We start from the raw sequence: 18,228 nt of genomic DNA, 5'->3' as shown, positions 1-18,228 counted from the left end.
TCTACATTAACATCACTGGCACCTCACAACAAGGGCTTGATAGAAATTTACCACTTTAAGCCAACCCACACGAAAGTTAGAATATGCTTCTTTTTTTGTTTTGTTTTAAAAAAAGATGACAAAACATGTTTGAGACATTTGACAGTGTTTATCCAAACTAAGAGCTTCAAAGATTCACCCTCGCCTCAGAACTGTAGGGCAAAGCTGCAACAGACTCGTGAATGTTGTTCGTGTTTTCTCAGAAGGATGAATGACGCAGTTACAGAGGCCCACCCTGAAGGATTTTGCATTCAAAATGAATTTGTCAATTGAGAATCATAATTGTTGCTATACAATGAGTTGACTTGCTACTTTGTGGTGTAAAGAAAAGATACCAAACCTTCAGTTTGCATTCAGTCTGAGCTTGATTGCATTCAGTCTGAGCTTGATATAATAGAAACAAGTTCACAGCGTTCCTGCTTTTCCCCTGAACAGGACTGCAGGAATATTTTTCTTTTTCATGGCAGGGAATCAAAAATGATTGTTTGTATTGAATTATGCATATGAGGGCAATAAACAAATCTAATTTGTATAATAAGAAGATGAGACAGTCTTCTTCATCTACAGAGACTTGTTATGTTTGCATTCATATAGAAACCTTTTTGAAGTCAAAGGAAACAAGAGCACAACAGTGGCTATTCCTTTGATTCCTAAGGTCCACTTATCTTTAACTCATAAATTGCAAAATAGAAACTGGATGCTGTGATGTCAAAGCAAGACATGCAATTACAAATGGTAATGTTTCATGATAAGTATGCATAGCTGTTGCGGCGATGAAGCGGCACAACAGTGTGCTGTATGGGGCCTTTGACAAAGAACAGCATCAGCCTCGGCCGTGCACACACTACGGCAAAAATTGATGCAGCGCTAGTGAGTGTGCTAGATGATGAGATGTAAAATAAGGCTCTGCAGTGGAGAAACAAAATGATCTTTAACATGAGGCGCTTTACAAGCCTGTTAATTATTCATTAAACAAAACAGTCCTTTGCATTGACATCATCTCACTGTTCAAAACCTTTAATGTATTTCCCTGTCCAAGTGTTTCCTGCAGTGCAGCCATCCAGAGAACAGACCACGTGTTGTGTATGAATATTAGATTCAGAGAAGGAAAAAAAAAAGACAAGAATTATGCAAATTGATAGAAGGCTAAGCACAATAAATTAAGCACTGACAGGTAAAGAACTGCTGCTTCTCACCTCCTTTATATCTTCCTTTTGTAATATCAACCCTTCACCCTGTATATCAAACCAGCCCTGGTTCAACATTTTCACAACACGGTGGTGGTTTAGATTTGCAGCTTTGTGTTATTTCTATTTAATGGGCTGAAAGCTGGGAGAATTGAACGAGGGCGAATCTGTGGCATTTCAAGAAGAATTCATGAGCAGTTGTGGGAGTTGGTTGCAGCGTGGATGCGCAGGCACACAAATCCACCACCGTTTAGAATTCATCACATGAAACGTGCACACAGGTGGAATATGCACTCAGACACATACACGCAGACACGTCGTTCTCATTGCTGATGCAGGATTTTACTGGCGAGAGCTGCAGTTTTGAGGAAGGAGAGGTGCGGCTGCCTCACATCACGGTGTTAGACACTACATTTACGTTATCCATTACTCTGATTACCATTCCTGCTGTACTCTGACATTATTATTGGCAACAACTGTTACTCGCAAATTTTACTACAACTGTAGTTATTGCAGGCTGTAAAGTTAAAAAGGTGGACCTGTCACGTCCATGACACTGCAAAAGTGACGAAGCCAGGGCCTGGGTGGATGTGCTGATTTAAGAAATGTATGTTTCAGGCTGTAACTGTAACTAAGAACCATACATATGTATACATTTGAAGTACTTGCACTTTACACACAGGGAAATTACTATATATAATACTCCATTACGTTTATTATGTATGATAAATAGTAATGGACTGACAACTTAAGTTACTATTCAAATGACTATTTTACAAAATACATAATGACCTTTTAAAATATGTTGTATTGATATAGATGAAACTTTCTACCATTTATCCACCAGCTACAACAGTAAAATGCTATTTATATGCTAATGAATCAGTATAATAGACAAATAATAAAATGTAATAATGTATTAATGTAAATGTACTTCACTCTCAACATGTAGGTGCTTTTCAGCTGAATGATCATCAAAAATCTTTCTTTTTTAATTTGGTGGTAGTTTAACAAACAGCATTTTTGCCTTTGCATTTCGGGGACATAATACTTTGTGCAGTCATTTCTCGAATGTAATCACCGGTTCTTATGCTGCGTTCTGCTTCCTAGGTGTCTGAAACCCATAAATCATCTCTACACTTTTTAAATTGTATTTCAGGTTTTTCATCCAGACTCAGTGCATTTCATTGCATCCTGTCTCCAGTTCAGCTGTGACAACACAAGCCTTTAATTTACTTGGAGGTGGGTTTGCACTATTCGCAGCCTGGGTAGTGGAGAGTTATCACTCTGAATTCCAATTGTCATGCTGTTGAAACACAGCCTCAAGACTGAGATCAGAAATCCATGTCAAATGAACATCGGTATTCTCGGCTCATCTGCATCCAACCCCGCTGCCAGGTTATCATTGTTAGCATCACAGCACGGCCCACACTGAATGGGAAAACTAAAAATGGTTGAATGAAATTGAACAAAGCACCCAGAAATCCTCTGCTCCTTAGTCAGTTATTCACCAATATACTGCACTGCACTTTTGTAGAACAGAGCCACATAAACTATTTATTCTGCATCAATACTTTATCATTTTATATATTGATACTCGACCAGGCTATTGATAGGCAACTGCCCACACATGCTGTATTGGTAAAACTGTGGAAAAAGTACAGGTTAAAACTAATTTCTAAAGGAACTTTAAATTTGCAATTGATGCTTCAGTAACTAAGAGACGAGAACAAATCATCAGAAAAAAATCTGAAATTAGACTCCCATTTATGCATAAAAATATGTGACATTGTCATTTTGCATTTGAGCCTCATACTCAACTTGCATGTTGGACCATATATCCTATAGAATCCAAAGACAGACTTTCAGGGGTTTTAATTAAACAATTAGCAAAAATGTGATATTTCAATTGCGTGCTTGCAAGCTTCATCTTCATAATTCTTTAACATGCCGTACAAAATAAAGACCACAGCAAGTCTCCAGTGGTGGACCCTGTGTTTTATTGCGTCATAAATTTGTAATGCTTGGAAAATGGAGACTTTTGTGGTTCCAAAGAGCCCATTTGCATCCACGTGTGACACTGCGAGTGTTTTAAGCAGAACTTAAAACATGGCAACAGTTTTTGTGGTTTTATAACACTGTGTAAAATGACTTAAGACTCACCTCAGAGCCTCATAAATTTTTATGTCCAGAAACAGTGACCTGGGCCGTTTGAAGAATATACAGTTGTATATCTTTTAGCCACATGTAGAAGAGAACTGCTCATTTGCCTCCAGCCTCCTCTTTTTTCTAACCAGAACTATTTTCTGGTGAAAAATATTAACCTCATTTCAGCATTTTTCTTTTGTATATTTTTCCACAAAGCATGACCAAAACTGACCCAAAGCTGTGTAATTGATTGCAGCATGAAACTTAATCGTTCCACCCTCTGCACCAATCTCTTCTCTTCTTTTTCTAGAATAGGCAAAATTTTATATGCAGTTCATGGACAAAAAAAGATGGCTGGCACTTTCATGCTGATTCTTCAGGGTCCTACAGTCTATCACGCTTTTTGTGTTGACCTTGTCATTCCCTAACAACTTTCTTTAGCATTATCACAGCTGCCTCGGGAGGTTTAATACAGAAGAATGAACACAGAGGGCATAGCTCAAATACTGATTCTAACAATCCAAGAGCTGGACATGGAGACAGTTTCTTACAGCAGGCAAAAAGTCTTAAAAGGTGGAATAATTTAGCCCCGGATTTTAAGTGGGACATGGGATACTCGAGATATTTACTATAGCTTAAGACAAACAATGCATGTCTAAGATAAAACAAACAGATTCTGTGCTGTTGAGCTGAGCTCTCTCCTTCACTGAATTGGAACTAAAATGGCCTCCAAGTGTACTGAACAATGGGGGTGAGCATAATGCAGTGTGACTACTGAGTGACTTGACTGAGATCCAAAGTGAATAAAAGGCCTCACTATGTGAGGCAGCAAGGCTGAGCTGCTGCAGTGCTCAGGACTTTGGCGGGTGACAGTGCATTAGAACGCTTCACACACATTTCATTTGCCAATAAAATCCTATTGCCATTTTACACATGGCACAAGGTCTGCATCGTCAGGAGCCGTGATCATCAAATAAGCATCTGCAACTGCACAAATAAGCATCTGTATTTAGTCTTAAAGTGGAATTGTTTCGTGGATGATGGGAAAATAGCTCCAGCAGAGAGATGTGAAAAATTCCTCCCCTCCATGTCAGTTTTGTGGTCATTAACTTAAATCACCCGTGATAAACAAAGCTAAAGAATCCCCATGAAGAATTGATGTATTTTATACATATTGCATAGTGCATGTAAGAGTCATATAAATGTTCATAAGTGTGAACAATTTTCTCTCGAGTGAAAAACAAAGGATCAGGACTCAAATCTGGGATGTCACAGTCGTTGCTAACCTACTTCTTGTACTAACAATGAATTTGGAGGCCCACTTTGTGGACTCATAAAATATTTATTTGAATATTTTACATATGTATGAGCTTCAGTGTTTTTGTGGCATTATCGGTTTTGAAACAAATTATAAACCCTAATCTCCAGAAGGCATCTTACTGTCACAGCCACGTTTGTGATCTTTTTTTCCCCCCACTATTACCCATAAGTCAGTGACAATGCAGAAAATAAAGTAGAAGGAGGGGAAGGTACAGAGGTTGGCCCGATTATATGAACTGAGGTATCTGACAGAATCAAAATGATGTTTGGATGAGGAGACTCGGCTTGTATGAGACAGTTTCCTTATGATGGTGAGGAATCTTGACACGAGCGTCGCGGTCCGAGGCACTAACAGTGAGCACCTTGGAAGCCGTGCAGCAAAGCACATTCCTCTCGAACAATGAGACTCCTTGACCCTGATCCTTGAACACCGGAAAATTCCAACCAAACGGGATAAAGAATGAGACGGCGTTGGTTAGCCAAGGGCAGAGCGGAGAGCCACGAAACCAGACAATGCCTCATCATGTTTATTTTCTACAGCCAAGTGCAATTTGTGAATGTTTTGAACAGTACAATGTGGAATTTGAGGAGGATTTCAAGCCTTCAGACATGTAAACAAGAGCATCTGCATAGGACTGGACAAGGCAAGGGCAGATAGCTGAGTGAGAACATTACTTTGCACTAAAATGTCCATCTCTGCCGGCTCTCTGGCTACTGAATGCCTCTTTTGATTCATTTGATGATCTTATGTCATCTTTTCAAAACAAAATGCACCAGAAAAAATTCAATTAATGCCATGATAGAGAATCTATAAAGATATCCTTTTTAATTTTGTACTTCCAAGGACATCAGAGCTATTCAGTCACTATTCATTCACTTAATGGGCAGCTCTGAGAAAACAGCCTACTTTGACTTTGCATGTGTGGGATGTGGGATGAAACCCACACAAATACAGAACACACATGCAAAAAAAAGAATAAAGGATTAAATCTGTCTTCCTGCGAGTGCCTCCTTTTACAACTTTTATTCATGATATGGGAGAAAGTGATAAAAATAAAGCTGCAGAAATGAGTCATCCAAGGAATATATCTGTTTAGGATTTCATCACTGTCACTGTGGTGTTTCAAATTGCAGTAGAGTATCAAGGAATGCAGCCATTGTCTGCATAATCACCTTAAATTGTTAAGAGCTTTAACCTTTACAGTGTTGCTTCCCTCCGTCTGCGCGAGACACTAGAGGGGCATTTCAGTGGCATGGCTGGAGTACACAACCTCCAGCCTTGCTTTTCTTTGATGTGCTCCGAAGCCATCCTCTACCAGGAACTGAGCAGATCAAAGACAAGCGATGTTGTCAAATGGAGCCCTTGTTGACTGTTTGTAATGCTTTATTCTTCATCAGGAACACCCACTCCGTCACCACGATACCACAGGAGACACAGTGCTCTTTTAAACCCAGTGGTGATCTCCCCGTTATCCAGATGAAAACGGATTTATTCCAACCTCCTATCAACCAACCCTATAAATAGAAGCTTGTGGAAAATCTTCTGAGGGAGAGAGAGAGAGAGAGGGGGCAGGGAGGGGGGGTAGAAAAAATAAGCTGTGCTCTTAAGCTGTTATTAACATGCTGATAGAAAAATGTCAAATGTTGTTTGGGAGCAGAGACTTTCTCTGTGAAAATAAGCGTAATGCTTCCGAGTAATATTTGTGATTCTAACATAAGATTCGCTAAATGATTAAATTATCTATGAGTGAGTCATACTTCTCAATCCCGATGTTACCGCACATGCTACTTGGCTGCAGGGTTAGTTTTAATTGTGATTTGCATCAAAAACTGTATGCACTATTGCTCAAGGGCTGGGGTGAAAGGGTACAGTACTGTAGGTGAACAATACTCCAAATGGGTTTGTCATCCAACATGATGGAGGCTCGCAACTAAAACATTTGGAGAATGAGTAACTCTGAGAAAAGCATTTAAGACCTTAGGCGTAGTCTAGTATCGAGGACTAACATTCCTACAAGAGGAAAGTGTGTATTAGTGCATTTAGGATGGTTTGGGGGGAGGGGGCGGGGGGGCATGCCTCACTTTGGGATGCAGCATGTAGCAGCACTCAGCAGGAGTTAACCAAACAGCTGAACTACTGCAATCGATGCTCACCTGTTTGCCGTGATTTGAAAACTGCCACCTGTTCTCCAAGGTGCTATTACAGCAAGTGTTGTTTTGGTAAGAGCCACAAGGGAGACGCTCCATAGCATTCCAGCTATCCAGCTATCCCCCTCCCCACCCCTCTCCGACACACGCATATGCACACCTCCACCCCCACCCCCTCCCTCTATTCCTCCCCGCCTACCACCAAAAAAAAAAAAAAAAAAAAATCCAAAGGTTGACTCATTATTTTTGGTTCAGCGTGCTGTGATGAATGTCCCTCTTTTATGTCTCACGGTAAACGCACCTCACCTCTGAAGTGTGTAGCATATTCCTCTAGGGGGTTTCTGTGCTATCTGTTAAACTGCAAGCAGCTATGTGTCAAGATGTGCTCCCTTTTTTTTTGTAATTCAAAGAGCCACACAAATGTGTTAACTACAGAACCACACACACCCCCCCTCACCACCCACCCCTACTCCCCACACACCCCCTCACCTCGCCACCCGCTGACACTAATGAACAGAACCATTATGACCTTATCATAACCGTTTATGATTAAATGTTCATTTGGCTGTCTACCTGCAAATGTGTGTGGATGTATGAAGTGTTTCATGTTTGCTTTCATGCACACGTGCGGATAACAACTGCGAGTGGGTCTTATGATAATGACTTTTTTTTGTTTTTTGCTGTCAGCTCTTGACTATATAATAATTGTTGCTCAGTTCCAACATACGGTGAAAACACGTTGCATTGCTCTATGGCAACACTGGACAGGTAGCATCTCTGTAGGACATAGCAGCTTTGGAAGACACTGGTTCTCTTTTGTTCAGTAATCTTTGATCTAAACATGTTTAAATTGTTAGTTTGTACAGAATTCGATGAGGAATTGAAGTCTTCAGTCTTATCCATTGCATGTGCAATGTGATGTATTCTGACACTGCTGCATCCATGATCCCAATCACTCCATGTGGGACATAGATGTCAATAACAACCGAGGGATGTGTCCATATTGACCACTGTTGGTCTTTGTATGGATGACACTGACATAAATGTATAGACACACAATAAAATAGTCTTTAGGATTTGCAGCCATTTTAACTCTGTGCTGATGTGTACAAAAAATAAAAACAGCCATTTTAAATTCACAGCAATGATGGTGCATTTTGAATTCAATCCAACCAAATGAAAGACCCCCCCGTTTTTTTGTTTTTCTTTAAAGGTGGTTTGGGTTTGTGGTCTTTTACTGCACCCAACTCCTCTGGCAGCTTTGTTCTTGAAGTTGACACATTTCTGAGCCAACTGCAGTCTATATATCTATGTGTGCTCTTTGTTTCATGGGCCATCACACTTCAAACATGCAATAAGGGCAGAGAAGGGAGTGATTGACGTGCACATTTGACTGGCATGATTACCATCTTATCTACACATACAGTAGTCTATTAGATCTACATCTATTTCAGCATGGGGGAGGAAGGTGACAGGATACTTACCTTCTTTAGGAGGCCGTTTCACTTCTGCACTCAGATTGCAGACCTGCCCAGCTTGTAGTTGGGGTGACAAGCAACCCTCCGTTTGTGGGTTTAAAGGTAAAACCACGTTGTTGAGCATGAGCATGCTCTCTGATTCTCCATCGCCTAAATGCTGAGGACATGTGCATTTCGTGTACACGATCCCACATGTCTCCACTGTCCCTTTCTCTAATTTCAGGCAGTTTTCCAGCCATGTACAAAGCACTTGACACCCAAACTGGCTAGGGCTCGCCTTATTCAACACCAGAAACTCCACAGTGGACTTCTCTTCCTCATCCAGCTTCTGTGGCGTCAATCCATTGTAATCGTAAGGGAAAACTCTCCGGAGTTGAACAAAATTCTTGTCATACAGCAAAAATACATAAATATTCTTCGAATCGCACAGGTACACTATAGACTCGTTGACTTTCAGCAACTCGTTGATTTTTTCGTGTGAGTAATGGTCAAACTGATAAGCAAGCAAAGAGTATTCAGAGCAGCTCAAGTCTCGCTTGTATAGCTTCAGGTAGATGCTGTATTTGGTTGGGTCTGGGTTCTCCAGCGTCCATGTACAGTTTGTATAGTTCTTAGGAAACATTTCAGTCACCGAATATGATCCATAAATGACCCCCTTCACCAGAGTGGAACACCAATAATCTTGGGCACCAGTTAATCCAAACATAACCAGAAGATAGGTGGAAAATATATAAATCAACAGGTTTCGAACAGCCTTCATCCTATGTCATTTGGCCTGCAAGGAGAGATGGGAGAGGATTACACAAAGGAATGTTAGAGCAGAGGACACAGGAAACATGATAGATGATCTCTATCAGGTCTGACTGATGTGCTTCACATATTTCTTATCACGTACCACTATGAAAATGAAAAAAAAAGGGACACTTTAACCTCAGCAACGTGTCTTTTGCATCCCCCCCAAACCTGTCTCCTTCATTACTATACTTTGTGCAAACATTGCCACCTTGTGGTCGCTGCGGCCATTACTTATTTATTTATTTATTGTGGGGGTGGGGGGTGGTAGTGGTGTTGGTGGTGATGGTGGTGGTGTTGGAGGGGGCTAGGGGGGTTGAGTCCAATAATGTGAGTCATTTAGACATTATTAATTGGGTCGTATTTGGTAGGATGGCACGATCCCCCCGGTGATATTCAAATGTAGCCGTTTAGAAGAAAATGTGGCATCAGAAGACAAACAGTGAAAGTATAATCCAAGTCAGTGCAGTTCCTCGTGCGAGCTGTGGGATGCAACTGCTCATTTTACGCAGTAACCAGGTCCCCCCCCCCCCCCCCCCCCCCAAAAAAAAAGAAAAAGAAAGAAGCAGCTCTCTCTTCGTGATTCAGTCTGTTTCCTTCTCCTCACGACACTGAGATAAATGTGAGGAGGATAAATTCACAGACTGGTAAAAAATAAAATAAAAAAACAGAAAAGCCTCTGCACACCGGTCACTATTTGCTTGTCTCCTGCTGCGCGCACCCGGTCCACTATACACGACCTGCCTGTCTCCGAAATTCAGGGCTTGACATATTTGACAATGCAATTTGATAAAGAGCCTTTGTGTGTCTGTTTGTGCATGTGTGTCTGAATATGTGTCTGCGTGTGTTTGAGCTTGCAATCGCGCGCGTGCGTGCCCAACTGTGCGTGTGTGTGTGTCTGTGAGAGAGCGAGAGAGAGAGAGAGAGAGAGAGATAGAAAGAGAGAGAATGCAATGCGATGTCCTGATTGCTTTAATCCTACAGGCAATGCAGCTGTGAGCAGTGTCACAGCAGAACGTGCGTGTGTGCGTGTGTCAAACTGTGTGCGGCTGTGTGTGTGTGTGTGTGTAGGCGTTAAAATCCCAAGTAGGCTATAGATACCAGTCCAGTCCAGAGAAAAGATAAATTTGCACTTATGTCTCCAACTTCTTGCCTCTGAATGATAAAACCTGCCCGTCACATCACATTAGGATAATGTTTGTGTTACATAAGGATTTGTTGGGGAAGCGGCGTGGAGTCAAATCAGCTTTTTTAGACGCGATAGATGTTTCCACATCCTTCCACAAGATTCACGGCCAAGGCTACACGAAAGAAGAAAAAAAAAAGAAAGATCAGTATTCTGGAGACGAGAAATCGCTCGTCAGGAGACGCTGATTTTTTATTGCCTCGGCTTCTAAGAGCAATTTCGTCTCCAGAGGAAATCTGAATATAGAGACACGGGCTACATCTCATGCGGTGTCAGTTCGACGCTCGGCACTTTAAAGTGATTTTTGCCTCTTAAGAGAGAGATCAGCTCTTAAAAATCATCTGTTAAGCACTCGGGGACTAATGTGAGCGGCTGAAAGCTCCAGAGCCATGGTGTTGAATAGACAGGACATGTATGTAACAGGAGGAGGCTAAACTTTAACTGACAGATGACATATGAAAATGAGCTTTTCAGCTGCTCCAAGGCTCCATGCAATAATAATAATAATACTACCAGTATTAATAATCATAATAATAATAGTGATGTTCTTACCTTACACTGCGGAAGCTATGGCTATTTTTCCAACATACTTGACCACATCCTTTATAAATAAATTCTGCAGCCCTCCAGTGAATCAATACTCCCCATTCCCGACAATAGAAGTCCGGTGCAACAAGATGCTTCAATGGATGGAAAATAAAAATGCGTTACACTCCGGTCTGCCCGCTCATTTCCCCCCAGTCTTCTTCGTCTTCTGGGTTTTTCCCATCAAAACGGAGCGCAACAACACACGACAGCCACCGAGAAAAGAAAGAGAGTGAGAGAGAGAGAGAGAGAGAGAGAGAGAGAGAGAGGGGGGGGAGAGAGAGAGAGAGGGAGAGAAGAGTGAGGGAGACAGACCGAGAGAGACAGAGGGAGAGAGAGAGAGCGAAAGAAATTCTTGGAGTGATGAAAAGAAGAGAGCAATTCTTACAGTATTACCATAAATTAATTCGGCAGACTCCACGTCTCTATTTCCCACTGATATGTTTTCTCCGGCAAGTCGCGAGCGCGCAACCTTCCCCCCCACCGCCACCACCACACACCCGCTCCCCCTCTGGCAAAAAAGGGGGGAGATAAAAAAAAAAAAAAAAGAAGAAGGAGGAAGAAGAAGAAGAGAGAAGGGATCCGTGGTGGGTGGATGTGAGCTGTTGGGGGGCCAGTGAGTTACAACAGAGAGAGGAATAGACGCGCTTGCAGAGCTCCGGGAGCAAGGCTGCAATATCACGTCACACACTCTGCCGCTAAGATAAAGCACGTACGTACGCTTCTTACTGCCGCTGCGTCTGGCACCACCATCACTTTCTTCCCTGCCCCTCTCCTCCTCCTCCTCCTCCCTGATTTTTTTTCGCCTCCTCTTATACAGCCTCCCCTTAATTCGAGTCAAAAGGGTTCCCCCCCCTGAACTGGACCCTCTCTCAGTTGTGTTCAGACAACGCCGCGCTTCGCTGCAGCAGCTTCATCCTAAAGCATGGAATCCTCATTTTTAAGGACTTTTTTTTTGTTGTTTTTTGGGGAAACACGTATTTTTAATGAGCGCACGAGAATGATATGATTTCCAAATGCAACCTGCGCGCTCTTATCAGCAGGACCTGAAAGATAGCTGGTTGTGTTTGGTCCTTTTCTTTTTTTTTATTACCCCCTCCTTCTGTCCCGATGGGTTGGATGGGTGACCGCCTTGCCTTCATGCTGCTGGAAGAACGATAATGCCTAAGGAGACAACTTGTGCTCTCTTTGGAAAAGTTGCTCCAAGTGCAGGTGCAACTCAAACCTGCTGTTTTTGTCTTCTTCTTTTAACCCCCTTTACTTTACCATCTTCTCAGTCATGTGTGCTCCCAGGGGGATGCTTGTGTGTGTAGCCCACAGTGCAGTGTTTTCCAGGTAAGAGTAAGATGTTCATGAGCTGCTTAACAAATAAAGGAACTCGTAAGGGAACCTTGATCCTTAACGTTTTCTTCACAGTTCTCACGGTAGACCTACTTCTGAGAAGCTATTAAATCCAATAGAAAGTCTTTGCTTCAGCGGTCGGTCACCGACACAATGCAGCATCAATGGCTCTCCAATAGCACTCAATGTCTATTGAATGATTTCATGGAAATAATGGAACCGTAGTGGACACGTGGACGCTGAGGTGCAGTCATCTGCTCATCACATTGTCCTACCACTGAAGATGGAGGAAGGCGTTTTGTTCTCAAAGATGGATCTTTTCAAAACAAAGCCTAAGATTCATAATAATGGTCCATCTATCTTCATATGCATTACAAAAAAAGTTAATGAATGAGAAATTAATGTGCATGACCTTCATGCATGTCGGAGCTCAGTTAATTTGTGTATTTGAAACTATTTGCATATGCATAAAAGGGAGATATTAGATTGGGTAGTGTGGATATAAGCAGTCATTTTCCAGGACAATTCTATTTTTCCAATTTTTTACTTTTTTTGGAGGGTTTGGTCAGCCCACTCTAATCATTTTACTGTGCACAGTTAACATTCATTAGCGCGGCCATCTCTTTCAGGCTTTGACTGAATGTCTTCCATCCGAGCAGATGCTGCATGAAGAGCCTAATTGTTTATTTATTTCCAGGAAGTTTCAGAGTGAAGTGTCTGTAAGGCAGCCTTCCCAAAGAATGCTCCAGAACTACACACAAGAGTATGCAGCCACAGCAGCGCGAGAATCTGAAAGAACTTGTTTATATCCCCCCCAACATCCTGTACCACGCAGTGTTTACAACATTGTTAATCTGTTGCCAGACTTATAAAGGAGATTGGAGTCATTCAGCCCGGTTGGTTGCCGTGGCCTGTGACTGCGGTCGCTTTCTAATTCCAGTCTTCCCCAGGCAGCCAGTGGAACATCAGGGGTGACCTCGAGCCAGCCCACTTTCCATGGCCATAATGAAGACTTTGGCGTTTAGGGAGCTGTTGGCTCAATACGCTAAGAGGTGGAAGAAATTCATGCAAAGCCTTATTGAACAATGAAAACTGAATAAGTATCTCTCCACTGACTCATGGGAAGGCCAATTGCCAAGCGTCAGGAATGCTGCCATCACTCTCCCCCTGCAAGGACATTTCCAGAGTCCAAATGACGCCTTACATGTTTTGTTAGTCTTGCAACCAGGAGAACAGATGAAATGAATGACGAATCATTGGTTTCATATAATCAAAGCTGAGCAAGATATGATGACATAACTAACATCTGACAATTTTACATACAATATTAACTTGTTGCAATTGTTTGGAGGTTAAAAAGTGAATAAATAAACATAAATATCAGTGTGTTTGGCTCTGTGTCATAGTTTGAAACTGTTAAACAGAAAGCTGCATTTTGCCTTATGGTTTGATGTCAATAGCAATGTGTACAATAGCTGGGGTGGGAAATATACATTTATAAACGTGTAGCCTCAAAAAGGCTTTTGGATTTTCTCAAATATCATGATATTGCGTTGGTTAAGAGCTTACCAACAGCACACACAACAGATCAATTTAGCCCCTGCTAGCATCTTTAAAACATTTGTGATCTTTCTCATCTCATAGCAGAAGCAGAATCTGTCATATTATTCTGTCAACGCAAGAATCTGTTTGAGAACGTGGATTTTGAATTATTCATGACCCCGCATAAAGAAAAGCCCTATTATCACCTGCTCCTGTTCGGATTGTGTGTTTGCATGACTGAGCCTGCATTCTTCCATGTGTGTGTGTGTGTGTGTGTGTTTATGTGTGTGCGAGTGAGCCACGAGTAGTTCGTCTGTTTGATATAATGGTTGTTTTACAGCAGGCATGTCCATTATAAAATCTCTCGCGATAAACATCAGTCTATTGATCACAGATAAACATCGGTTTATTGATGTAAACCAGCATTATGAATCATTATAATGTGACTCCTATAAGGATATATAAGCTATCACTCTCATAGAGAAATTATGGGTTCTCTTTGTACCTACCAGCGCATACAGTACAGGCAGATGCACACACACACACACACACACACACACACACGGGCATCTGCAGACACAGGATAAATTCTTCAGACACTGGTGAAATGTATTCATACTTTCAGCTCAACTCGGTCTCCACCAGGTAGTCCATATGTTACATTTGTCTGAGCATAGCGATAATGGGCTTCTTTCTGTAGGAATCTCTGTTGGATGACTTATTGGTAAACCTCAAGTGAGCACAACCGAATGAAGTTTTTCTTGAAATGCAAGATTCTTTCAATGTGTCCTCCCTTGCTGTTGTGGAATAAGTTATAACCCCATTTGTCATTACAGAATAATATATTAATTTAATGGTCAGAACTGGGAGTATTTTTTCGTCTCTTTACAACCGGGCTGCTATACTCTTTCTCCAGTAGACTGCTGTGACAACATGGTGCGTGTTGTACCGTGTAACTTCATGCATATAGGTTTTGGTCTTGTGAAATATGCCGTGCTTCTGTTTGTGGCCACACTGACACTGCCAACCTTAGAGCTGTGCTGCTAGTCAGTTGGTTGGTATGTCGCTGAAGTATTTTGACAGGCATGGGACTGACTGACTGACTGACTGACTGCAGTGAAATTTGGAGCAGATATTCGTGGTCCCCAGGGGATGAATCCTCATTACTTTAGTGACTTTCATCTACTGCCACCAGCAGATGAAAGTCTCTGCTTATCAAGTTAAAGCTCAAAAGCTAAAGGATGGTTTGGCACAGAAATTTGGATGGGCATTCAAATTCTCTAAATGATGACTCATAATGACTTTGGTGAATCCTTGACTTTTCCTCTAGTGCCACCATGAGGCTTATAATGGTGGATTTGAGTGAAATACTTCAAGATCTGTCATCTATTATGTTTTCTTTAAGATGAATTTAAATGATCATGGCACTCCCTTGATTTTTCGTGTAATTCCATCATTTAGTCAAAAACTCATTTTGTCTAGTACTTAAATGAGACAATTTATGATCAAATTTCTGTTAATCTATTGGAATTCCCATCTCCTTCTATTAACAGTATGTGTAGTGTTAACTAGCTTAATGTTAGCATGCTACCGGGTAGATGAGCACGACACTTGCTAAATAACAGAATGTTAGCATTACCATTTCCAGCATGACAGCCAGCTTTTAGTGTTGCTGAGATTAAGTACAGCTTAGTCTTTGTAAATATAACTTGTGAACCTGTGAAAAGGGGCTCTTTGTCTTGCAGATGCATATAAAAACAATCCGAGGCAGAACTCCCAGTTCACATACTATTTAGAGCAACATGATTAAATAAGGAAGCAGTAACCTACTGTGGGACATGAAAAGAGGTGTATAATCACTTGTGAAAATGTCTAGACACACTGTGAGACTGGGGCTATCTGCAAACACTTGTGTTGAGTTTGACTCCTCGAACACGTTCACAAACTATTTGCATTATGGATTCATGCTTACAGTAATGTTCTTCATGTGTCATGTCTACTGGATGTCACCATCGGTGTATACAGGCCTGTGTCTTATGGCTCGATGCAATCATTACACTAATGATGTACCGCTCTATTAACAAATTAAAGTGTGGGCACTTTCCTTGCATCCCTTCAAGGGCTGTTTTCCCATTTTTCTTCATATTTAATTAAAAACTGTTGCAGAAATTGCAAAGTGCTGGAGTCGAGATGAGGTTAAGTGCTGAGGGCAGTTCTCGCACTTCTTCTTGTATGGCAATCATAAACACTTCAAGTGAGTGCAAAGGGAAATGTATGTTAACTGTATGAAATAATCAATGTCTGTCAAAAAGATGCATAGTTGAGCCTCTTTGAAGATATACTACTCATGCAATCAATGTATCAAGATGACTTCCCATGGGTGGGATATGAGTCTTTTGGCTCCTGAGCACACATGATCCTCACCAGTCAATAACAGTCCATTATTAACCAAATTTAGTTGTGCTTGTAACCCTGTTTGAATATATATGAATATATATGAATATCACTCAAATCCAATGTAGAGGACAGACATTAATACTGTTGCTCTCTTCACTCTCTCTTACAAGCAACAAAAGTGTAAATAACACTACACATATTTGCATTTATTGTCGCTCTGAGTGATAAATTCTCTCTCTGAGGCCCTCTAGTAAACAAAAGTGCCGTAGAATAGTCCTTTATCGTTTGCAGTTTGTCTCAAGAAGATAATCATGTACAACTGGATAACTTATTTACTGATAAATAAAGTAAATCAATGTTCCAGAGGTCCACTTTTATCCAAACTTTAATGTGTATGCAACATTTAACAGGCACGAAACATTAAAAATTAAATGCATTTCATTATTTTATAAGTGAAAATGTATTTTAAATGTTTTTGCAGACTCTGTGCTGCCTTATTTGCCGGAACATTCATTTCCAACTTTAACCTCTCTTTAAATTTAAACTGAGAATAACCTTGCTTGATTAATGAGGTCAAATCTATGGTGTGCTGACATAGTGCTCTCTGATACTATGCTGTAAGAGCAATCTGGAAAGATTTGTGCTCCGAGACACTGGGCCAAGGTCTGTGTCATGTGGTGTTTCCAGTCTAAATGTACTGTATCTGTTCTTCTGACCCTGCAGCGCCTTCGCAGTAATCAGGGAAATCTAAAAACCAGTTAGTCAACAGTGTAAAACTGCTTTATAGAGGTGATACAATCTCATATTCCAAGAGCAGCAGACTGTGCTGCATTTAACCCATTGCTGCTGTTTGTTGTCAGATGGCGGAGCTAAAAGAATTGATGAATTTTGAACTAGACCGAAATACCTGACGAGTCTATTTAGTATATGAAAAGACATGGCACTTCTCAACAGGGATAAAAAATAAACACAGTGCTTATCTGAGTAAGGTTGCATTCAAGGGTGGCATGGTGTTTGGATGGATGGCTTTTCAGGACTAGACACAACAGTGTGTTGCCTGATTAATAGTTGACAACACGGGCATTGTGTCTATTGATAACAGTCTGCCAACAGTGGAGCATGGAGTAAAAGATGATGAGGCTTAAAATGAGTCCGGTTGCTCCAACAGTGTGGATGCTGTCTTTAATTAATCATCAATCAAATAACTTTTAAATACACAGTTGAGCAGGCAGCTGAACGCACAGTGCTCTGTGTTTGAATTAGTAAAGCCTCTAAAGCTCAGATGTATTCCTGACAATCAGAGAAAAACTTTTTAGTTTAGTAGACATTATTCCTTAAAGATGCAGGATGTACTGTATGGATCACAAATGACAGCTCTTCAAAAAATAAATTCTCCAACTACCAGGGCACAATCATGGAAAAAAAAGAAAGATTCACAGACCAAGCCATTCATCAAAATACCACTTTGCCATTTGCAGGTTTTATATGATGACAGGCCTGGAAGAAAATGCACGAGGCTCGGGAGTGTGTGATGATGTCATTGTCATTTAATTTTTATGTACACACTCTGGCACCATTGAGTAATGGGATTTAGGTTGTTTTGATCATATTTTATTTCTGCGTTTATTGATGAAAAATGTACATCATAATGTGCATAATTATCAACAAACTCCCATTCTAGCTCTTCACTGGGACGTGTATCAGCCGCTGCTATCTGAAAAAGCCACAAACAAGGCAATCAAACATCAACACAACAAAATAATCCCCATGATGACAAGTCTGTTTTCTGTCAGCATCTTTCATTACTTTTCCTCCCAGGTCTTTTTGATGTTAAATATGTCTGCTCAAAGGAATTTGCTCTTCGTATTTCTCCTTTTAGAGAAATGATGCTGACATCCACCAAAACCGGACCAAATCGCACAGCCACGCTCTCACTTGTTTACCATATGGCTTGGTATAAATATTAATAAATTCACTTTCATTTTTAATACATGTGTAAGAAACTGGGCATAATTTGGACGATTCTGGAGAGAGTGAATATATTGAGTAGAAATCAAATGCAGGG

The 18,228-nt window shown here is 41.0% G+C and overlaps 1 protein-coding gene across 1 annotated transcript in view; it reads right to left on the bottom strand.

Annotated features, from left to right (window-relative positions):
- The window catches only part of adgrb3 (adhesion G protein-coupled receptor B3), a 110,860-nt gene extending 99,769 nt beyond the window's left edge, over nt 1-11,091 (bottom strand). The window contains exons 1-2 of the mRNA XM_083987937.1: nt 10,851-11,091; nt 8,327-9,095 (exon numbers count right to left, since the gene is read on the bottom strand). Of these exons, the coding sequence (XP_083844063.1) occupies nt 8,327-9,080 (754 nt within the window). The 5' untranslated portion in view covers nt 9,081-9,095; nt 10,851-11,091. The remainder of the gene's footprint in view (nt 1-8,326; nt 9,096-10,850) is intronic.
- Between the last annotated feature and the right edge of the window lie 7,137 nt (nt 11,092-18,228).

The sequence above is a fragment of the Trachurus trachurus genome (genome assembly GCF_905171665.1).
Source record: "Trachurus trachurus genome assembly, chromosome: 15".
Taxonomy (NCBI): Eukaryota; Metazoa; Chordata; class Actinopteri; order Carangiformes; family Carangidae; genus Trachurus; species Trachurus trachurus.
This window is presented reverse-complemented; position numbering and strand designations above follow the sequence as displayed.